The 24201-nt window shown below is 52.3% G+C and overlaps 1 protein-coding gene across 1 annotated transcript; it reads left to right on the top strand.

Moving 5' to 3' along the window:
- The first annotated feature begins 2164 nt into the window (after window positions 1-2164).
- On the top strand, window positions 2165-23849 carry TFAP2E (transcription factor AP-2 epsilon). The gene is made up of 7 exons (XM_002811064.6): window positions 2165-2191; window positions 2512-2994; window positions 3544-3595; window positions 16825-17047; window positions 18386-18504; window positions 19096-19237; window positions 22811-23849. Exons 1-7 carry the CDS (start codon window positions 2165-2167, stop codon window positions 23091-23093), a joined length of 1329 nt encoding a protein of 442 aa, XP_002811110.4. The 3' UTR covers window positions 23094-23849.
- The last annotated feature ends 352 nt before the right edge of the window (window positions 23850-24201 follow it).

Below are 24201 nucleotides of genomic sequence, written 5' to 3'. Positions count from 1 at the left end.
GCATCATCTCCTTTGTGGCTCCTAGACTTCTCCCAAAGGAGTTCACCAATTTCTATTCACGCACTGACACCTGTCCTGGAGCTTGACTTCTGATGCCCTGTGGCTGGGGTTGAGGGAGGGAGGAACAGGGCATTGCCACAGACTCCCTCATATATAGATACACACACAAACACACTCTTGATCTCTGACCCATCCCGAGCAGGAAAGTTGCAGAGCTTCCCAATTCTGCTTCATCCGCCACCCTCGCTGGCGGTTCCAGACTTCAGAAAGTTCTTAATGATGAATCTTTGGCTTCTAGCCTCCTTCTTTCCCCACCACGCCCCAGGCTGAGATCATCCAGCCCTGAGCTCTGCACCTGCCATGTGCCTTCTGGGATACCCACTTGGAACCATATATTCCATGAGTTAATGGTGTCACTATCACCTCCTCTTCTATATCAATAATTTTACCTTAATCTTCTCATTTACTACTTCACTAAAAAGGGACCTAAAAAACAACTAGTCTTGTCTGCCTTCCCCTACTTTTTTATTGGTGTTGTCGAAGTTGCAGAAACTGAGATCACAGAGGAAACGGGATGTAGCTAGGATCACACAGTCAGTCAGAGTCAGGACTAAATCCAAGCCTCTGAGTCTGAGGCAGTAGAGATAGTGATTCTGAGCAGAGAGGGGCCGGGGCAGATTACCCCAGCTCTGCCACTTAGCTGCTTGACCTTGAACAAGCCATTTAACCTCTCCATGCCTCACCCCTCCCCTGAAAATGGGGATGATATGGGTATCTCTTTCATAGAGCTGCTGTGAGGGTTAAATAACCCAATATTCGTGAAGCACTTTGCACAGAGGCTGGCACATTCTGTAATAAGTCTGCTGTGATTATTTCTACTTTGCCGTGGTCTGCACATCTTGCTTTTAAAAACATCTTTCTTCTGCTTTCTTAATTCCCATTCTCCTTAGCATTCCTCTCATTTGTCCATCTTTAATCCCTGTCTCTGCTTCTCAGGAGGGGAGGGTTGGGTTTGGGGAGAAAGAGAGAGTGACTATAGAGACCAGAACTTCCTGGACAGCCAGGGAGTGCCTGCCATGGTAACACAGGAACATGTAGCCTGCGCATGTTAGTGTAACAATCACACGGCATCCATGCTAGTCAGTTACACACAGTCACTCAACAGTCTCTGTGTATCTCATGCCCACACTCAATCAGCCCAGGCCCCTGTGGCTTCAGAAATATCTTGGCCCCTTGTCAGGTGGAGCTCATACCCAAACCCATCCCAGGCAAGTCTCCCTCTCTCTGTTTGGCCAGCTTTTGTCTCCAACTCCCTCAGAGCCTGGCTTGGCTTGGAAGTTTTCAGCCTAGGAAGCCTGAGCGAAGTGGGCACCTTCGAGGGATTTTGATCCAGAACCATTCAGGAGAGACTGTGTTGGTAGACCCCCTACACACACGCACTGACACTTGTGTGCACATGAGCAGATAGGCTTGAGTCTTCAGTTCACAAACTTCTTCCACGTTCCCGATTACCCACCTCATCCAAAGTCTCTTGAGGTGCTTAGAGAAGGGATTGATACCTATTTTACCGAGGAAGCTGAGGCCAGCGAAGAATAGTGCTTTGCTTAAAGGCAAGGATGTGATAGAGCCGGGCAAATGTAGGGCCCTTGCGTCCCAGCCTCGAATATTTCTGTTTCACTGCAACTGCGAGCTGCAAGCCCAGAAGGCGGCTCTGATCAATGTGGGCTGAATTCACGCCCCCTACCCACCCTACCCGATCCCGCCAAAGCCACTGCCTCCCCTGGGGCGGCCGCTGGGGAAAAGGGAGAGAACTGCCATAGCTTGTCTCTTTAATGCGCGCCCCCGGTGGCCCGGCGCGCCCCCGCCACTATAACTAGAGTGCATGGAGCAGGCTACGCTCAGAGGAGGAAGGGCGGGCGCTGGGCACCCGTTGACCGACTTTTCCAAGTGCGATCAGTGCCCGTCCGTCCTGCCTCCATGGACCCGCCCGGGAACGGCCACCGCTGAGGACCCCACGCCCACTAGGATCCCGGCTGGGTCGCACCCAGCTACCGCACCGTGACCCCCGCGGGCTGTGCCGGCTCCCGGCGCCTCTGCCCGCAGCGCTCGCCGTCGGGCTAGGGTTCCGCCGCCGCCACGCCTCGCGCCCGGCACTCACCGCCCCATGCTGGTGCACACCTACTCCGCCATGGTGAGTAGTCGGGCCCGGGACATTTTCGGCCGGGGGATCGGGGCGCCTGAGTGCTGGACTTTCCAACCCTCCTGTCCCGCGCTAACGAAATCTCGGAGGGAGGGGGCCGCAGGGACTTCGCCAGCTGAGAACGCGATGCGCAAGTGACCGCTGTCCCGAGCCTGAGGCTCCTGCGCCCGCGGGTGGCTCGGAAATAAACCTCGGGCCCCAAGAAACCGGAGGGACTGCAGCTGAACCCTCCCGAGCTGAGGAGGATCCTTTCAGGCTGGGGTCCTTTCAGCTGCCAGTGGGTCACCTAAGGCACCCCTCTCCTTCCCCAGGAGCGCCCCGACGGGCTGGGAGCAGCTGTCGGCGGGGCCCGCCTGTCGTCTCTGCCCCAGGCGGCCTATGGGCCGGCGCCCCCGCTCTGCCACACGCCGGCCGCCGCAGCTGCCGCCGAATTCCAGCCGCCCTACTTCCCGCCGCCCTACCCGCAGCCACCGCTGCCCTACGGTCAGGCGCCCGACGCCGCCGCAGCCTTTCCCCACCTGGCAGGGGACCCGTATGGCGGCCTGGCGCCCCTGGCGCAGCCGCAGCCTCCTCAGGCCGCCTGGGCCGCGCCCCGCGCAGCCGCCCGCGCCCACGAGGAGCCTCCCGGCCTGCTGGCACCGCCCGCCCGCGCCCTGGGCCTTGACCCGCGCCGTGACTACGCCACCGCCGTGCCCCGGCTCCTGCACGGCCTGGCCGACGGCGCGCACGGCCTGGCAGACGCACCGCTCGGCCTTCAGGGGCTGGCGGTGGCCCCCGGTCTGGAGGACCTGCAGGTGAGACCCGAGGGATCCGGGATGGGTCGGGACTGGCCGCGGTGGTTTACTACCATGGCTGGAGGCAGAAGGTGACAAATGCAGGAACCCGACTTTTCTCCCAGCTCGCCACATCTCACTGGTGACTCCGAGGATGTGCCCCACCTCCTGGGTTAGACGTTGCCTGGCCATCAAGGCTGTCTGGCACTAAGTCCGCCAGCAGTCCCTGGGTGGCAGCAACCCTCGGCAGGGACCGACTCACTTCTTTTCTCCCCGCTGGGCCATTGAGCCACGTGTGGCATCCATGGGGCATCCTGCACCTGGGGCGAAGAGAAGCATAGTAGTTACCAGTCTAAGGTTCAAAATTCCCTTTTTGTACTGTACGGTGAGATGCCCAGGGCTCCAGCTCGGTGCCTGGACATAGCGATTCCTGGGCCTGACCGTCGCCGCCCCAAGCGAAGGTGGTGCGCGTTGGGCGGAGCAGACAGAGACCGTGGGTGGCAGGGGCTTCGGAAGCCGTGAGCGGCTAGGGCTTTATGCGCCCTCACCGCCACCCTCTGCTATTTGCAGGCAATGGACGAGCCGGGAATGAGCCTCCTAGACCAGTCCGTGATCAAGAAAGGTAAGGAATGGTGTGCATCTGTCAGGGCAGAGCCGGGCGAGATGGTGCAGGCCCTTGGTGCACAGATCCATTTTCTTCACCGGCCGTGCCTCCTGTGTGTCGCCAGGCTGGGTGTCCACCAGGCACTCTTCCTGGCCCAGCCAGATGTTAGGCAGAGGTGCGGGCTTGGTAAGTTTGCCCAGCACCCTGCGGCCTGGGGTGGGCCTCAGCGGATCAGCGTTCACTGGGCTGCAGCACTGGGAGCCTGGCCTCTCCCCGCCGAGGGGGAGGGCACTCTTGTGGATCTGGAGTTGATTTGCAGAACGAGTTAAACCACTTCGCTGTTTCCATAAGAGGTGGGAATGGAAATGCTGTTCCCACGGAGTTGGGGAAATGATTTTCACTTTACAGTGCCTTAGCATTTCGGTGCCTGGCGGGCACTTTCTTCCCCTTCCTTCCAGGCAGGGGCTTGGAGGCCTCTGGGGGAATTTTCTTTCTGACGGAGTCTCTTGCGGCATTTAGACTTAGGGGAGCTTGTGTGTGAATACTGTGTGTTAGGCTGTGTGCACCTGAGTCAGGGCCCACCTGCTCCTGGCTGTCTGTGTCTATGTGAGTTCAGGGTCCTGTGCGTGTCTGAAATGTTCCCTTCATGGGTGTCTTAGTATTTCTTGGAGTGTGAGTGTGTCTGTTTCTGTGAATGTGTTTGTGAGGTGTGTCTCTGTATGTTGGTGTGCATTTCTCTGCATTTGGGGGTCTCAATGTGTACAGTATCTCTGTTGTGTCCTGCACTTTGTTCTTTGGTATCTGAGGATTTCCAAGCATGCACGGAAATATATATACAGGAGTATTTGTGTGACTCCTGGCATTAGTAAAATCCAGGGACACGGGACCCACCTTTTCTGGCCTGAGGACCAAGTACTGGCCATGACAGGGGAAGGTGAGAGACGACAGAAACAGAGAGACAGCCAGAGAGGAGCAGAGACTCAGAGGGGCCCAGGCATTGGGCAGCTGCCTCTTTACATTTGGGGCAGGTGCCCGAAAGAATTCAGAGGTGCACATGAGCCTGAGGTGCCCCAGGCAGGCACTGCTCCCACAGGGTTTGGCTTGAGTTGTTTTTCAAACGAGTGAATTCAAGCCTGGGCTCTATTTGCCCTCCACTTGTTCTCGGGGGAGGCCAAGGTGCAAGTGGTGCTAGCAAGGCTGGAACTGGACTTCCAGGAGCTGGGGCTGAGTTACCAGGAGCTGGGGGTTGGGTGGATGGCCTGGAGTGTGTAGCAGGGAAGATGAGGCAACAGGGCAGGAAGTGGGTGGGGGACAGGTGGAATTGGGGCTGTGTCCTGTGTCGCGTGGAACTGGGGGTGTGGGAAAGACACTAGGAACCTGGTTGCAGCGCAGTGCTGCTGGTGGGGTTTGGTTGGCTTACTGTACAGAGCCTTTCTTGACCCCTGAAGAAAGAGATCCGCCTGCAGTGGGCAAAAGCCTGCCTGGACTTCCTGGCCACCAGAAATATGAGCATGGTGGTGGTCCCAGTTCCCTACTCATGCTTGGGCTCAAGAGACTGGGAGTCTAGGTTCACTGACTACCTGAGAAAGACTAAGACCCTGCATTTTAGAAAGGAGTTTGGGGATCTCTGCCCTGCGCAAGGGTAGAAGGATCAGCTGTTGCTCTGAGCACCTTAACCCGGAACCCCGGTCCAAAGCCGAGACAGGAGACTGGATGCCAGGCCCTCCCAGAGATGGTTTCTCTCAAACAACTTCCAAGACTCCTAGATCCTAGGGGTGCGCCGAAATCCCCCAAAGCAGTCCAAAGAACACAACGAGAGTCCTAACATCCCAGGTGCGGCGCGCTGGCTCCCTGGAGCGGGGCTGGACGCGGCCGCGCGGACTCACGTGCACAACCGCGCGGGACGGGGCCACGCGGACTCACGTGCACAACCGCGGGACCCCAGCGCCAGCGGGACCCCAGCGCCAGCGGGACCCCAGCCTGAGCGGGTCTGTGACCCAGTGGAGCGAGTGGAGCGCCGGCGACCTGAGCGGAGACTGCGCCCTGGACGCCCCAGCCTAGACGTCAAGTTACAGCCAGCGCAGCAGCAGCAAAGGGGAAGGGGCAGAAGCCGGGCACAGTTGGATCCGGAGGTCGTGACCCAGAGGAAAGCGTGGGCGGGCCACCCAGGGCAGCTGCGGCGGCGAGGCAGGTGGGCTCCTTGCTCCCTGGAGCCGCCCCTCCCCACACCCGCCCTCGGCGCCCCCAGCAGTTTTCACCTTGGCCCTCCGCGGTCACTGCGGGACTCGGCGTCGCCGCCAACCCAGTGGGGAGTGAATTAACGCCCTCCTTCGTCCTCGGCCCTTCCGACGACACGCGGAACTCCTGTCCTGCCCCACAGACCTTCGGCCTCCGCCGAGTGCGGTACTGGAGCCTGTCCCGCCAGGGCCCTGGAATCAGAGAAAGTCGCTCTTTGGCCACCTGAAGCGTGGGATCCCTACAGTGCCTCCCAGCCTGGGCGGGAGCGGCGGCTGCGTCGCTGAAGGCTGGGGTCCTTGGTGCGAATGGGAGGCAGCTGCAGCCTCAGCCCCACCCCAGAAGCGGCCTTCTCATCGCTGCGGTGGGCGTTCTCCGGCTTCGACTTCGCCAGCGCCGCGGGGCAGAGGCACCTGGAGCTCGCAGGGCCCAGACCTGGCTTGGAAAAGCTTCGCTGACTGCAGGCAAGCGTCCGGGAGGGGCGGCCAGGCGAAGCCCCGGCGCCTTACCACACACTTCCGGGTCCCCCGCCAGTTGCACCCGCGGTATTGGGCAGGAGATGGCAGGGCTGAGGCCGACCCTAGGAGTATAAGGGAGCCCTCCATTTCCTGCCCACATTTGTCACCTCCAGTTTTGCAACCTATCCCAGACACACAGAAAGCAGGCAGGACTGGTGGGGACGGAGCTTAACAGGAATATTTTCCAGCAGTGAGCAGGGGCTGTATGGGACGGGGGAGGAGCTCAGAGGAGGCGCGGAGAGTGCCCGAGGTTGGGTGAGTGCCTGAGGTTGGGTGAGTGCCTAGAGGAGAGATAGTTGAACCGGGCTCAAGAGGTGCTTAGTGGGTGTTTGTTGAATGAATGAGTGATGGGTTTTGAAGTCTGAGTGCATTGAAAGAGGGGGTGTGTAAAAAGGGCTACTTTCATCACACAGGACACAGCATGTGCAAATCCTCTCCCTGTGGAAAAGCCAGACAGGTTAAAAAGGTTACAAACAAATTAGCCGGGCATGGTGGTGCGCGCCTGTAGTCCCAGCTACTCAGGAGGCTGAGCCAGGGGAATCGCTTGAACCCGGGAGGCGGAGATTGCAGTGAGCCAAGATCGCGCCACTGTACTCCAGCCTGGCAACAGAGCGAGACTCCGTCTCGGGGGGGTAAAAATGTTACAAACCGTGTGTGGGTTTCAGGTTATACAATCAGAGCTGGAGGGGAGTGGTCAAGGATGAGAACTGAGATGGATCCCTCGTTCCCTCTGGAGGAGAGTGGGTGGTTGCCTACTTGGGGGTGGGGAATCCCTCTCCACGGGCTCAGCTGTCGAATCTCAGAGGATCTCTAGGACAAGAGCTGATGTAAACAGTCGCCCTCTTCCTTTCTGTCTTTGGCCCTGGAGAAGGAGGAGGGAGCTGGGGAGGGTCTCCACTTCCCAGAGAATCTCTAAGCAGCCAGGACATGGATGAGATGAGTGAGATACTGACTTCTGGGACAGAATTTGAGAGGGTGCCAAAAAACTCAGTAATCAAGATAAATAGGCCGGGCGCAGTGGCTCACGTCTGTAATCCCAGCACTTTGGGAGGCCGGATCACTTGAGGTCAAGAGTTCGAGACCAGCCTGGCCAACATGGTGAAACCCCATCTCTACTAAAAATACAAAAATTAGCCCAGTGTGGTGGCGCTAGCCTGTAATCCCAGCTACTCGAGAGGCTGAGGCAGAATTGCTTGACCCAGGAGGCAGAGGTTGCAGTGAGCCGAGATCATACCACTGTACTCCAGCCTGGGCAACAGAGGGAGACTATCTCAAAAAAAAAAAAAAAAATAGAGGCCGGGCGGCAGTGGCTCACACCCTGCAATCCCAGCACTTTGGGAGGCCGAGGCAGGTGGATCACCTGAGGTCTGGAGTTCGAGACCAGCCTGGCCAATATGGTGAAACCCCGTCTCTACTAAAAATACAAAAATTAGCTGGGTGGGGTGGCGGGCACCTGTAATCCCAGCTACTCCGGAGGCTGAGGCAGGAGAATCACTTGAACCCGCGGGGCGGAGGTTGCAGTGAACCGAGATCACACCATTGCACTCCAGCCTGGACAACAAGAGCGAAACTCCGTCTCAAAAAAAATAATAATAATAATCTTTTCTTTCTTTTTTTTTTTTGAGACACAGTTTTACTCTCTCGCCCAGGTTGGGGTGCAGCACCACGATCTCAGCTCACTGCAACCTCTGCCTCCCAGATTCTCGCACCTCAGCCTCCCAAGTAGCTGGGATTACAGGTACCTGTCACCACACCCAGCTAATTTTTGTATTTTTAGTAGGGGCGGGGTTTCACCATGTTGGCCAGGCTGGTCTCGAACTCCTGACCTCAAGTGACCTGCCTGCTTCAGACTCCCAAAGTGCTGGGATTACAGGTGTGAGCCACCACGCTTGTCCTTTTTAAATGAAACTAGTGCAAAAATCCACGATAAACAAAATATCAAAAATTTACTGAACTTGCACTTCCACAACCCTTTCTCACTTGCCTCCCAGGCTACTCTCTGCCCCAGAAAGCAACTTAAAAGATGTGCAGATAGAGTTTGGACTTTACCTGAAAACGGTGGGAGCTATGGAAAATCTTGGAGCAGGGGAGTGAAGGATAGAAATTATATGTAAAAGAAACCCTGGGCCAGGCGCAGTGGCTTAGGCCTGTAATCCCAGCACTTTGGGAGGCCGAGGCATGTGGATCACCTGAAGTCAGGAGTTTGAGACCAGCCTGACCAACATGGTGAAATCCCGTCTCTACTAAAAACACAAAAAAATTAGCCAGGCATAGTGGTGCATGCCTGCAGTCCCAGCTACTCTGGAGGCTGAGACAGGAAAATCGTTTGAACCCGGAAGGCGGAGGTTGCAGTGAGCCAAGATCGTGCCATTGCACTCCAGCCTGGGCAACAAGAGAGAAACTCCATCTTAGAAAAAAAGAAAGAAAGAAACCCTCTGGCAGTTGATGAGAAGGAAACTTAATCAGCTGGTCCCAGCAGGGAAGATGAGGAGACTCTAGGGAGGGCATTTGCACATGCTGTGCCCCAGTGTGGGCTGGGGAGCAGGTCACTACCCCTCCCGTCTACCTTCCTCTTGCTCCAACCCCTTCAAGCTTTGGACCAGTGGTACCCTAAGTGTAGTCTAAGGAACCACATGCATCAGGACCCCCAGGGGGTGCTTGTTAAAAATGCAAATTTTGGCCGGGCACGGTGGCTCACGGCCTGTAATCCCAGCACTTTGGGAGGCTGAGGTGGGCGGATCACGAGGTCAGGAGATTGAGACCATCCTGGCTAACACGGTGAAACCTCGTCTCTACTAAAAATACAAAAAAAAAAAAAAAAAAAAAATTAGCCGGGCGTGGTGGCGGGCGCCTGTAGTCCCAGCTACTCAGGAGGCTGAGGCAGGAGAATGGCATGAACCCAGGAGGCAGAGCTTGCAGTGAGGTGAGATAGCGCCACTGCACCCCAGCCTGGGAGACAGAGCGAGACTCTGCTTCAAAAAAAGGAAAAAATGCAAATTTCTTGGGCACCACCCCACACTGACTGCATGAGAACCCTTGGAAGTATGGCCCTGGAACTTGCATTTTTTAACTGATTTTTTGAGGTAAAATTTACATACCTAAAATTTACACATTGTAAGAATATAATTTGATGATTTTTAGTAAATGTAGAGTTGTGTAACCATTACCACAATCCATTTTGAGGCATTTCTGTCATCCCCAGAAGTTCCCATTTGTAGCTACTCCCCATTCTCACCCCAAGCCTTAGGCCACCACTGATCTGCTTTCTGTCCATAAATTTGCATATTCTGGACATGTTCTATAAATAAAATATATAAATATGCAGACTTTTGCATCAAGCTTCTTTTGCTTAGCATAATATTTTTGAGGCTCGCCCCAAACATTATGCTAAGTAAAAGAAACAGCAATAAAAAGAAACAAACTATTATCAGCAGTTTGTTTCTTTTTATTGCTTCGTAGTATGCCATTGTACGGGTGTAACATATTTTGTTTATCCATTGGTCAGTTGACGGGCACTTGGGTTGTTTCCACTTTTTAGCTGTCTTAAATAATGTTGCTATGAACATTCACATACATGCCTTACTATAGACATATATTTTTAGCGCTTTTGAGTAAATTCCTAGGAGTGGAATTGCTGGATTATATGGTCGGTTTAGGTTTAATTTTTAAGAAACTGTCAAGCTGTTTTCTAAAGTGGCTGTATTATTTTGCATTCTCACCAGCAATGTGTGAGGGTTCCACTTTTCCACATCCTACACTTAGAATTGTCTTTTTTTTTTTTTTTTTTTTTTTTTTTGAGATGGAGTTTCACTCCTGTTGCCCAGGCTGGAGTGCAATGACATGATCTCGGCTCACCGCAACCTCTGCCCCCTGGGTTCAAGTGATTCTCCTGCCTCAGCCTCCTGAGTAGCTGGGATTACAGGTGCGTGATACCACGCCCGGCTAATTTTGTGTTTTTAGTAGAGATGGGGTTTCTCCATGTTGGTCAGGCTGGTCCTGAACTCCCGACCTCAGGTGATCCACCCACCTTGGCCTCCCAAAATGCTGGGCTTACAGGCATGAGCCACCTCACCTGGCCTTTCTTATTTATTTATTGTTTTGAGATGGAATGTCACTCTGTCACCCAGGCTGGAGTGCAGTGGCACAATCTCAAATTTTTGTATTTTCGGTTGAGACGGTGTTTCACCATGTTGGCCAGGCTGGCTGGTCTCAAACTCCTTACCTCATGATCCATCCACCTCAGCCTCCCAAATTGCTGGGGTTACAGGCATGAGCCACCGTGCCTGGCCCCTGTCTTTTTTATTATAACCATCAAGTGGTATCTCAGTATAGTTTTAATTTGCATTTCCCTAATGACTAATAATGTTAAGAACTTTTTCATGTACTTATTAACCACTCATCTCTCATTTTTAGTGAAATGTCTATTTACATAGTTGGACCATTTTCTATTTAGGTTGCTATCTTATTGTTGAGTTATAAGAGTTCTTTATATAATATATTCTGAATACAGTCCTTTATCAGATATATGATTTGAAAATATTTTCTTCCAGTTTGTGGTTTATCTTTTTCTTTTCTATTTTTAAAATTGTAATTTTTTTTTGCATTTTTAAAAATTATCTTTTTTTTTTCCATAGAAACAGGGTCCCGCTATGTTGCCCAGGCTGGTCTCGAACTCCTGGCTTCCAGTGATCCTCCTGTCTTGGCCTCCCTAAGTGCTAGGGTTACAGGTGTGAGCAACTGCTCTCTTTTTTTTTTTAATTAAAAATTTTTTTAGAGATAGGTCTCACTATGTTGTTCAAGCTGGAGTTTGGTGGCAATTTACAGGCAAGATCATAGCACACTGCACCCTCGAACTCCTGAACTCAAGTGATCCCCCTGCCTGAGCCTCTCGAGTAACTGGGACTATATTCTCATGCCACCACACCATGCTATTTTCTTAATAATATCTTTTGAGGGGCAAAAGTTTTAGACTTTGATGAAGTCCAATTTATCATCATTTCCTTTCTTTCTTTCTTTCTTTTTTTTTTTTTTTTGAGACCAGTCTCGCTCTGTTGCCCAGGCTGGAGTGCAGTGGCGGTGTCTCAGCTCACTGCAACTTCCGCCTCCCGGGTTCAAGCGATTCTCCTGCCTCAGCCTCCCAAGTAGCTGGGATTACAGGTGAGCGCCACCATGCTGGACTAATTTTTGTATTTTTAGTAGAGACAGGGTTTCACCATGTTGGCCAAGTTGCTCTCAAACTCCTGACCTCAGGTGATCTGCCCGCTTCAGCCTCCCAAAGTGCTGGGATTCCAGGAGTCAGCCACCACACCTGGCCTATCATTTTCTTTTATGGGCCTTGCTTTTGGTGTTGTATCTAGGAACTCTTTACTCAACCTGAGGTCACGAAGATTTTTCTCCTAAGTTTTCTGTTGTTGTTGTTGTTGTTTGTATTTTTACTAGAGATGGGGTTTTGCCATGTTGGCCAGGCTGGTCTCAAACTCCTGACCTCAAATGATCCACCCGCCTTGCCTTCCAAAGTGTAGGATTACAGGTGTAAGCCAGGACACCTGGCCTTCTATGTTTTCTTCTAGAAAAAACTTGCAATTTTAACAAGGCTTCTTGGAGAGTCTGTTGCACACTTGCCTAGGTTCAGAAGTCAGACCATATCTACCACCTGCGGACAGAGTGCCTTGTCTGACAGGTTGAATAACTGGGAGCTCTTGTGTCTGCAGGAGTGTGTGTGTGTGTGTGTGTGTGTGTGTGTGTGTGTGTGTGTGTGAATGGCTTCTGCATATGTGACCAGCAGGACACCATTAGATCACTTCAGCTTCAGGAGTCACCACAGGGAATCCTGTCCTGTGTGTGTGGGAGACAAACTTTAGTGTCTCTCCTTTGCCCTGTGTGCTAGTTTAATTCCGACCTCCATCACTGCCCTTCCATGACCCACCTGCTTCCCTAACCATGGATTCCATCCCTCTTGCCATTTTCAAGGGAAGAAGCTCTGAGAAAAAAAGGGACAAGTGGGGGAAGCAGCAAGGTCTGTCACTCATATATACAAACACATGAGCAATGTCATGTCTGCCCTTATATCTAGCAGCACCTATGTTTGCATAAATCTGGCATCAACAGGAGAAAGCACTTGCAAATATCCATATCTAGGCTATCACATTCCTCCATACTCCAGCTCATCCTCATTGCTGTATTTATCACAAGGGCATACAGTTTTTGTATACAGTCATCCTTTTTTATTTTTTTTTGAGATGGAGTTTCGCTGTGTCTTCCAGGCTGGAGTGCAGTGGTGCAATCACAGCTCACTGCAGCCTCAAACAGGGCTCAGTCTTTCTGTGGCCTCAGCCTTCCGAGCAGCTGGGACTGTGGGCACATGCCACCATGCCTGGCTAACTTAAAAATATATTTTTTTTTTTTGTAGAGATGAGGTCTCACTATGTTGCCCAGGCTGGTCTTGAACTTCTGGGCTCAAGTGATCCTCCTGCCTCAGTTTCCCAAAGTGTTGGGATTACAGGTGTGAGTTACCATGCTCAGCCAGCCTGGGCCCTAGGTTTTAATAGCAGTTGGATGGAGAAGGCTGCTCATCCTGTTTCTCTGACCCCTACTTCTGGTGAGGGGTGATGGGAGGGAAGACAGTTACTTTGCCCTTCTTTTTATTTTTAATTTATCAATTTGTAGGTTTTTGGTTTTGTTTTTGTTCTTGAGACAGGATCTCACTGTGCCACCCAGGCTGGCGTGGTCAGCTCACTGCAACCTCTGCCTCTTGGGCTCAAGCAATCCTCCTACCTCAGCCTCCAGAGTAGCTGGGACTGCAGGCATGTGCAATCACGCCTGGCTAATTTTTGTATTTTTTGTAGAGACAAGGTCTTATTGTATTGCCCGGGCTGGTCTTGAACTCCTGGGCTCAATCCTCCCACCTCAGCCTCCCAAAGTGCTGGGATTACAGGTGTGAGCCACCGTGCCTGGCCTAATTTGTAGTTTTATTTGTTTAAAGTCAAGCTCGAGGTATAATTTTTTTATACACACAGTATAGTTCAGTTCGGGTTCCCAGGGCCCTTGCATCATTAGCTTATTTCATATTCACTCATGGCCACCTGTGCCAAGACCCTGCCCTCGACACACTCATACTTGGTAGGGAAGACACCCGTGGAAACAGACCAGGAAGGTTCAGTGCGGTAAGGCCAGGGATGGGGGTGAGAGGGAGCTGGGGGGCAGGGGAGGGAAGCTCTGCACAGGGGTTGGTGCCTAAACTCAGTAGAGTGGAGAAGAACCCCTGAGAACCAAAGGAGCACTGTGGGGCTCAAAGAGTTCACACCCTGGCAGTCACCACATCCCAGGAGGCACTTCACACTTGTTCCATTTGGCCTGTGCTGGGTTTTTAAATCTTTGAATCATTGCCAATGCTTAAAAATCCAGAGATTTCACATAAAAATCCACAATCCTAGTTTCAAAAACCAGCAAAACAAAACAAAAACACAAACAAACCAGGAGCTTTGTGTCCTGCTTGGTGGGACTTTGCATAAGGTGCCCCTCTAACCTGCCAACCTCCCCCACAGCCCACTTACTATGTTACCCTCCTCCCTTGAAGCCTGGAGCTGTGCTGTCCACCAAGTGGCCACTATAGCCACGAGTGGCTCTTGAGCACCCAAAATGTGACTAGTCTGAATTGAGATGCGCTTAAGCATAAAATGTCCATTGGATTTTGAAGGCTAATTTCAAACAATGTAAAATATCTCACTAATAATTTTTAAAATATTGATTACATGTTGAAATGATTCTATTTTTTATATATCGGGCTAAATAAAATATACTAAATAGTAATATATTATTTACTATTATATTGATTAAAATTAACCTCATGTTTCTTTTTACTGTTTCAAATGTGGGCCAGGCCTGGTGGCTCACCCTTTAATTCCAGCACTTTGGGAGGCCAAGGCAGGCGGGTGGATAGCTTGAGTCCAGGAGTTCAAGACCAGCCTGGGCAACATGGTGAAACCCCATCTCTATGAAATATACAAAAATTACCCAGGCATGGTGGCATGCACCTGTAGTTGCAGCAACTTGGGAGGCTGAGGTGGGAGGATCGCTTGAGCCTGGGAGGTGGTGGTTGCAGTGAGCTATGATTGTACCACTGTACTCCAGCCTGGGCAACAGAGCAAGACCCTGTCTCAAAAAAAAATGGTGGCCACTAGGAAATGTAAATGTATACATGTGGCTCACATTATATTTCTCTTGGTCAGCTTGGGTCTAGAGCCCAATGGACAAATGGGGACCCAGCAAGAGGGGCAGGCAGAGCCAGAACACAAGGGAGGGTGAAGGAGGCCATTGTAACTTGATGGTTAAAGCTGTGAGCTTTGGAGTCAGTGCTCAGAGTTGAAGGTTCATTTCTGCCCCTTACTTGCTGTCCCACTTTAACCTCTTTGAACTTTCAGCACCTGGCACTCATTGACAGGTGAAATTATAGTTGGCACTCATTGACAGGTGACATCATTTTGTCTAGCTCTGCAGCTGGGATTTGATTCTCAGGGAACTGACCGGGCTCTGATGAGTTTTAGGCTTAGTTTTTGGCTGCAGAATGATGCGTCCAGATGGAAAGATCCCTCTGGACTGGGGCAGGAGACCAGAGCAAGGTCTGTGGAGAAATTCACATGGGAGGTGAACCTGTGTCTGTGTGCATGCAGAGGAGTGGCCACATCCAAGGCACATAAAGAAATGAAAGTCGTAGAATGGGCAGGGGTGGGAGAAACCAAAAAAGAAAGCTGTAGGATCTAGTGATGGATGGGATGTGGTGATGGATGGGATGTGGTGATGGATAGGATGTGGTGATGGATGGGATGTGTTGGGGGAGAGGGTTGCAGAGGGTATCACAGACGTTTCTGGCTGGGCTGCTGGGTGGAGGTGGGGAGGTTTATCCAGAGAGGGAGAGACTAGACGTTCTGCCAGGCTAGGGATCAGGCTAGCCTTTCCTACTTTTGTATTCCTCAGGCCTGGCACCATTCTTGGCATACAAGTGCTCAGCCAGTATTGCCAAGTGGCTGGAAGGCTAAGAGCACCGCCTTTGAGACCACAGTCTTGGGTTTCCTACTGGTTCTCCGTCTACCCGCTGTGTGATCTGAGGCATATTACTTCACCTCTCTGGACATCAGTCTCCTCATCTGTAAAATGGGAATAGTGATAAGTGCAGCCCCTTGTGGGTTGTTCCAAGGACTGAGTGGGTTTATCTACGGGAGCACATAGCAGTGAGTGCTCAGTAGCTGTTAGTCCCAGACTCCACACTCCAGCCTCACTCCTGATGTACACACGAGTCCTTGTCTACCAAGGGTCTCACCTCCTTAAAGGAAGAAAAGGCCAAAGGGTTCCGCTAAAGAAGCAAGTGCTTCGATATTCTCCCTTCCCCTGAGGCTAAGCAGGACGATGGAGGTTAGACTGCAGGAAGAACTTTCTTTCTCTTATAGCCAAGAATGTCTAAGTGAATTTTAGAAAATTAACTTCTGACCAGGCATGGTGGCTCATGCCTGTGATCCCAGCACTTTGGGAGGCCGAGGCGGGTGGATCATGAGGTCAGGAGTTCGAGACCAGCCTGGCCAATATGGTGAAACCCGATCTCTACTAAAAATACAGAAATTAGCCATGCGTGGTGGTGGGCACCTATAGTCCCAGCTACTCAGGAGGCTGAGGCAGAAGAATCGCTTGAACCCAGGAGGCAGAGGTTGCGGTAAGCCGAGATGGCACCACTGCACTCCAGCCTGGTGACAGAGCGAGACTCCATCTCAAAAAGAAAAAAAAGAAAGAAAGAAAGAAAGAAAGAAAATTAACTTCTCAGATTCCCTCTCTGGTCTTCAGACATTTAGTAGATAATTAGGGAGTGTTTGGGGAGGGTGTATAGGGCCTGTCTCCTGGTCTCCTTTAGCATTCGCAGAGTGACTTGGCAGGAAGAGAGGGCCAGAGCTTGAAGGCATTAACAGGGCAATAACCTCCCTGTCTCCGGGATGTGGAGCCCACAGTCTCCAGGCCCCTCACTGATGCAGGGGTGAGGTGGGGTGGGAGGGTGGAGAGGAAAAATGTGGGAATCACAAGTGGGAAGAGGGGATTTGGGGACCCCCTGTGATTGCCCAGCCGTGGCCTGGCCCTGCTGCAGGGCCCAGGGGTCCTGCCTCCAGCTCACACTCATATCCTTACATCCAAGTCCCTCTCTGATGGCATCCGCTAAAACACCAAGATTCCGCTGGAGCTGTTTGAGTTTGAGATAGGACCTGCCTGGTTCAGTGAGGGGGACACAGATTCAAGAGCCAGACAACTCAGAGTTCAGTCTCTGAGTTCACATCCATCAGTTGAGGGAACTTGGGCGAGTCACTTTCACCTCACTGTGACTCAGTTTCTCCCTTCATAAAGCAAGGATACCACTGTGACTCAGTTTCTCCCTTCATAAAGCAAGGATACCAGACCCTTCCCTGAGTGGGGCCGTGTGCGGCAGCCACTGGCTCAGTGTTTCCCTCTTCTCCACAGTGCCCATCCCCTCCAAAGCCAGCAGCCTCTCAGCCCTCTCCTTGGCCAAAGACAGCCTGGTGGGCGGCATCACCAATCCTGGTGAGGTCTTCTGCTCCGTGCCCGGCCGGCTTTCACTGCTCAGCTCAACATCCAAGTACAAGGTGACGGTGGGGGAGGTGCAGCGGCGACTCTCGCCTCCGGAGTGCCTCAACGCCTCCCTCCTGGGGGGTGTCCTCCGCAGGTAGGAAGGCCAGCCCACAATTCCCCGCCTGGTTGGATCCCTGGCCTCTTCGGGCCTTCTCAAGGCATGAGAGAGGAGGCCAGTCTCACCTAGGCGCCCTGCCTCAGTCTCCCTGGGAGGGGATGCCCCGGGGACTCTGGATTGTGCATGTTGTGGGGGCCGGCCCAGGTCCCTGGTGGCTGCCACATGTCTGTGGGTCTGGGGTAGGGAGGTGGGCAGAGAAAGAAGTCTGGGCACAGAGAAGGGATGGAGAACTCATCCACACTGGTCAGGACGAGACTGGGTCTGGGGAAGAGAGAGGGCCATCCTCACCCTCTCTTCCAGGAAATGAACCCCAGGACCCAAGACCCATTCTGCGCGGCAGCATAGGCCCTGTGTGTTTTGGGGTGTGGAGCATGGTAGTCCATGGTTTGTCTTCCTAGACCTGTGTCTTTCTCTCTCTGTGCATGTCTTTGTGGCTGGGAAGGGTATTTCTGCTTCAGGGCCGTGAGCTTTGATGAGTCTGAGGATGGTGTGGACATGTGTGTGCGTGTGCATCTGTCTATAGTAGTGGATGGCCAGGAGCATGTGTTTCCATGAGTGTGAGTATCCTGTGTTTCTTCTAGTGGGATGTGTGGCCTAGGGTGTGTCCTGCTGTGTGTGTGTGTGTGTGTGTGATTGCCTGTGCATCTGGAGATAGTCACATGGATGTTTACATATCTGTGCCACTGTGTGGGAGTGGCATTTGTGCAGTCATAGGGGTTATCTCGTTACTCCTAGCATCTTGGAGGATCTCTGTGAGTCCATGAGTGTCTGTACATGTGTTCCTGGGACCCTGACTTGGTGTGATCCTGTGCCTCTGTGTCCCTGGGTGTCTGAGTCTGTGTCTCTGCATATGTCTGTCTCTATTGGTTCTACGTGTCTATTCTTTCACGTGTGTGTGTGTGTGAGTCACCAGGTGGCTGTATGTGTACCTGTGTCTCCCCATGTGTCTCTCTTTCTGTATGTCACTGTGTGTCTCTACATATAGGTCTGTGTATCCCCAGGTAGGTGTGTGTGGCCATCTGGTGTGCTAAGGACCCCAGGATGCCCCACCCTGGCTGCCCCTGCTGTTGAGGGGATTAGAGTGAACTGAGGGGCTCCTGGAGCTGGGTGCTGGCCCCCCACCTCTGTCTTGGCTGCAAAACCATGGAGATTAGTTGTGCCCTTGCTGAAAGAGACCTCAGAGCATCTCCAGGACCAATCCCAAACCTCAACAGGGGCTGGTGGAGGCAACAAGGCCCTTTGGCAGCCACTTAGCTTCCATGCGTTTCTCTTGTCTTCATAGTTGTATGTCTGTCTGTCTCTGTGCATGTCAAGGGCCAAGTCCAAAAATGGGGGCCGGTGTTTGCGGGAACGGTTAGAGAAGATTGGGCTCAACCTGCCAGCTGGCCGTCGCAAGGCCGCCAATGTGACGCTGCTGACTTCGCTAGTGGAAGGTGAGTGAGGCCTGAAGGTGAGCATGGGAGTGGATGTGAGGGCAAGTGAGTTGTCTGGTGTGACTGTCTCTAATGCAGGAGGGTGTGTTTAGTGGTGTGTGTGTATCCGTGTAAGCGTTGCAGTATCTGTGTGCATACTCTCTGTCATGTATAAGGTGTGTTTGTGATTTCTGTGTGTAGTCTTTGTACATGTGTGCGTGCATGTGCAATGGAGACCTACTTGCAGTGTGCGTATGTGTATGTGTATGCGGGTGTGGGTGTGGCTGTGTGGGTGTGTGTGTTGGCGGGGAGTGGCCAGTGTTTGGATGTGGTAAAGGGATGAAGGGGGTGACAGCCCCCTCCCCTGGAGGTTGGTGCCTCTGGAATACATGGTGGGCCCAGCTCCCATCTCTGAGCTCAGAGCCCAACCCTAATGGCCCCAAGGGAGGGCAATGGAATGGGGGCTGGAGCTGGGCTGGGAAGGAAAGTCAGAGGGGGCATCTACACAGGCAGGATGGGGCAGGATCCCCCTGGCCAGGGGGTCAGAGGTTCAAAGCTGTGTTCCAGGCACAGAGGTACACCTGGCAGTAGTGACAGCTCCCCTCCCCCCAGGAGAGGCCGTGCACCTAGCCCGAGACTTCGGTTACGTCTGTGAGACGGAGTTCCCAGCCAAGGCAGCCGCTGAGTACCTGTGCCGACAGCACGCTGACCCGGGGGAGCTGCACAGCCGCAAGAGCATGCTGCTGGCTGCCAAGTGAGTGAGGGCACCTTGCACAGGCACACGTGGGTGTCATGCACAGACAGACATCATGTATGGGCACAACGGACACTTTGTGCAGTGAGTACACAGATGTACATGCGCACCACTGTGTACATGAGCAGTGGGCACACGTGCGTATTTGTGCACCACTGTGTACACGAGCAGTGAGCACACACACGTACGTGCACACCACTGTGTACAGGAGCAGTGGGCACACACACGTATGTGCGGCCCATGTGGCACCACACATGGGCACACCTAGGCTCCCTGCTTAGGCTCTCCTGGGCACATGTGTGCATGCCACCTGGGCACACTTGGGTGCCACATATGGGTATATTTGGGCATCATGTGTATCACTCAGACATACATGAACACTCCTCACAAGCTCCTGGAGCACACATGGACACTACATGTGAACATATCTGGGCTCCTGCATCAGGAACGGTGATGTCACATACTGGCTCACACAGGCTCACGCATGGGTCCTACACTCACATACACTCCCAGGACACTACCAGCCCTAGTCCCCATCGCAGGTCTGAGGCTCCCTCTTCTAGCCTTGCCCATCAACCCTCTGCTCCAGTGACGTCCATCAGGCCACCAAGTCACACCTGACTGCTCTGCAAGTCCCATTGTGCCTCCCTCACCACCGTTCACATGCTGCCACCTCTACTCAGGTCTTCATCTCACTCCTGGACCTTCACCCCAGAGTCTCCCTGTTCCCAACCTCCCTGCACATGCACCCGCCCCACTGCATAAGAATCTTCAGTGGTTCCCGCTGCACTGATTCTCAAACTAGGTCTGCGAGGGCACCTCAGGGCCTGTTTAACAAACTAGTATTCTATTAAGATTTAGTTTTGTTTTTGTTTTTTGAGATGGAGTTTCGCTCTTGTTTCCTAGACTGGAGTGCAGTGGCGCGATCTCAGCTCACTGCAACCTCCACCTCCCGGGTTCAAGCAATTCTCCTGCCTCAGCCTCCCGAGTAGCTGGGATCACAGACACCTGCCACGAGGCCCAGCTAATTTTTGGTATTTTAAGTAGAGACGGGGTTTCACCATGTTGGCCAGGCTGGTCTCGAACTCCTGGCCTCAGGTGATCCACCCGCCTTGGCCTCCCAAAGTTCTGGAATTACAGGCATGAACCACCGCGCCCGGCCCCAAGATTTAGTTTTTCAGGCCAGGCAAGGTGGCTCACATCTGTAATCCCAGCACTTTGAGAGGCTGAGGCTGGTGGATCGCTTGAGCCCAGGAATTGGAGACTAGCCTGGGCAACACGGTGAAACCCGGTCTCTAGTAAAAATACAACAATTAGGTGTGGTGGTGCACTCCTGTAGTCCCAGCTACTTGGGAGGCTGAGGTGGGAGGATAACCTGAGCCTGGGAGGTCAAGGCTGCAGTAAGCCATGATTGCATCGCTGTACTCTAGCCTGCGTGACATAGTGAGACCCCATCTCAAAAAAAAAAAAAAAAAAGGCGAAAGATTTAGTTTTTCCAAAAGAGTTCTTATCTTAGTCCATTTGGGCTGCTATAACAAAATACCATAAACTAGGTAGCTTATGAACAACAGAAACTGTTATTTATTTATTTATTGAGACAGAATCTTGTTCTGTTGCCTAGGCTGGAGTGCAGTGGTGCAATCTCGGTGCACTGCAACCTCCAGCTCCTGGGTTCAAGTAATTCTTCTGCCTCAGCCTCCTGAGTAGCTGGGATTATAGGTGCCTGCCACCACATCTGGTTAATTTTTCTATTTTTAGTAGAGATGGCATTTCACCATGTTGGCCAGGCTGGTCTCGAACTCCTGACCTCAGGTGATCCACCTGCCTCGGGCTCCCTAAGTGCTTGGATTACAGGTGTGAGCCACCGTGCCCGGCCAATAAGAGAAATTTATTTCTCATAGTGCTGGAGGCTGGGAAGTTCAAGGTCAAGGCAGATTCCGTGTCGGGTGAGGGCCTGCTTTCTGGCTCATAGACAGCACCTTGCTGTGTGTCCTCACACTGTAGAAGGGAGAAGGGGTTTCTCTCTGGCTTCTTTTATAACAAGGGCATTAATCCCATTCATGACGGCTCCACCTCCGTGACCTAATCACCTCCCAAAGGCCTCACCTCCTAATACTATCACCTAGGGGGGTAGGATTTCAACATACGAATTTTTGGGAACATAAGCATTCATACCATAGCAGTCCCACTGCAAGAAAAGACAGATAGAGGAGGGGGATAGAGAAAGAGAGAAAGAGAGAGAGGCTGGGTGCAGTGGCTTATGCCTGTAATCCCAGCACTTTGGGAAGCTGAGGTGATCAGATTGCTTGAGCCTGGGAGTTCAAGGCCAGCCTGGGCAACTTGGCGAAACCCCATCTGTACTAAAAAAAATTAGCCAGGAGTGATGGTGCGCACCTGTAGTCCCAGCTACTCGGGAGGCTGAGGTTGAGACTGCAGTGAGCTGGGATCGCGCCACTGCACTCCAGCCTGGGTGACAGAGCAAGACCTTGTCTTGGAAAAAAAAAGAAAAGAGAGAGATAAATCTGAGAACTACCAATTGGTAGGCTAAAGTTCGGACTCTTTTGAGGGCCCCACAGTCTGGCCCACACAAACTCCACCCACTTTTGCCAACCCTGTCCTCACATCCTTGGGTTTGTCTGTTTCCGGCTTAGAACATCCAGTCCTCCCACCTAACGCAGTCCTTCAAACTGACAACTCCACCCTCCTGCCTTTGAGGCTTTCCTCAAGTGCCCAAGGCAGAAGAGGAAGCACAGACTCCTGGGACTGCCAAATGGAGAGACCTCTGAGGCTGCTCATACTGTGGCTAGAGAAACCTAGCCAGGGCGGGGCTCGCCTCGTTCACTTATCAGCTCATTCATCAAGCACTTCGTGGGTCTCGGTCCTGTGTAAGATACTGGCTGGCTTTCATGGTGACACAAAGATGAATGATGAGTGATTCTCTTGCCTGAGCCACACACAGGACGCACAAAGGAATGAATAATGAATGGCTGCAAACTAGAGCTAGGTTCAAATCCCAGCTCGGTCACCTTGACAGGTCATCCAACCTGTCTGAAACCAGTTTTCTTGTCCATATGATGGGGATAATAATAGTATAGACTTGTTATGAAGATTAAGATGATGCAGACAGTGTGGTTGGCACAGCATCCAGCCTTCAATTATATTCACTGCTAGTTATTATTTCCAGCAGATTCTGGATTGTTTCCTAATAGCTTCAAAGACAAAGTTCTGTGAAGCATTGGGTGTTTGGGGTGGGAGAGGGAATCCAGGAAAGTTTCCTGTATAAGGTAGTAAGTAGCTGAGCTGCACTTTGAATATGGGCCGGACATCCAAAAAAGAAAGATTACAGGGTGATCAACATGTGCTGTTTATTAGCTGTGTGATACTGGGCTAGTCAAATGACTTTTCTGAACCTTAGTTTCCTTTTCTGTAAAAAACAGCATGGTCATCATTTGCAGACTGTTGGGAGGGTCAGCAATTGTGTAGCTAATGTCTGTAAAATGCCTAGCATGTAGTAGGTCCTTCCCTGGGCTCAGACTTTTGTCCTCCAACCTCTGACCCTCCTTCTCCCACCAGGCAGATCTGCAAGGAGTTTGCAGACTTGATGGCTCAGGACCGCTCACCGCTGGGCAACAGCCGCCCAGCACTCATCCTGGAGCCCGGAGTACAGAGCTGCTTGACACACTTTAGCCTCATCACCCATGGCTTCGGTGGGCCTGCCATCTGTGCTGCCCTCACTGCCTTCCAGAACTACTTGCTGGAGTCACTCAAGGGGCTGGACAAGATGTTTCTAAGCAGTGTGGGCAGTGGGCATGGTGAAACCAAGGCTTCGGAGAAGGATGCCAAGCATCGGAAATAACTGCTTCTCCCACCCCATCCCTAAGGGGCTCCCAGGCCCTGAAATAGGGACTTAGCTCTTGGCGGTGGGCCGGGAAGGACTGAAAGGTGGGATTAGAGTCAGGCCAGAAAGAGAACATTCATCCAGAGATCCCACAGTTGGGGATCTGGCTTGGAGTAAGGGAGGGTGGCCTCTCTGTGGTGGTGTGTTGGTAAGTTAAGGGCCCAGGTATTTGTCTCATGTGTGCAATTTTCTGACCTTTGATGGTTGAGAAGTGTTTGGACAGAAAATTGACATGAAAAGATCTGGCTCATGGGGCAGAGCCCTTTCCATTAGCGTGCCTGGGTGGCCGTGGGTGCTTCTAGAGGCCAAAGCCATTGTGTTTGGTGGCAGGAGGAAAATTGATAAATCAGAGGTGCTACTGAGGAGTTGGTGCCCCTCATTCCAGAATCTCCTACCCCCAGAAAAGGGGTGCTGGAAGGAGGCCCTAGTGGACTCTTTGTACCCTTCCTACTCTCAGAGAGAAGTGGGCAGGAGGGGTCCTCAAGGAACAAAGAAGATAAAGCACAAATTGCAGAACTTGAATCCAGGCTGCTGCTCATCACAGTCCTGTTGCTGTCTGTCCTATTTATTTATGTATGTTGTAATTAAATTTGAAATTTTAAAATGTCCAGTGCAACTTATTTATCCCAATGAGCTGGGGATTCATTTCACTGTTTTCTGGCCGTACACTGATATGTCCAGCTGGACCAGCAGGGAGAGGGTGTTTTTGCTCACAAAGGGCTGTGGGTGGGTTGGGAGGGAAGAAAGGTGTGTCAACACCAGGTTGTCGCTGGGATCTTGTATTTGTGGTTATCTTGCCCCTGCAGTTGATGTACCTCCCCCATCTCCCCATCTCTCATTCGCTTAATAAAACCTTTCATTGGATATGAAGCCCTCCCTGTCCTTCTTCAGCCCAGGCCTGGATTTGCTTCCTAAGAGGGCAATGTCACTGGGGAGAGGCAGGGCCTGGGAATTGGGCAGAGGGTAGGATTGGAAGGGGCCCCTAAGAGCATGGGAGGGAACTGGGGGCCCCTCTGTGTGAGAGGAGGTACAGATGTTGGTCTATCTGGCATGTCAGTGTGGCCAT

The sequence above is a fragment of the Pongo abelii genome, chromosome 1, assembly GCF_028885655.2.
Source record: "Pongo abelii isolate AG06213 chromosome 1, NHGRI_mPonAbe1-v2.0_pri, whole genome shotgun sequence".
NCBI classification, from domain to species: domain Eukaryota; kingdom Metazoa; phylum Chordata; class Mammalia; order Primates; family Hominidae; genus Pongo; species Pongo abelii.
This window is presented reverse-complemented; position numbering and strand designations above follow the sequence as displayed.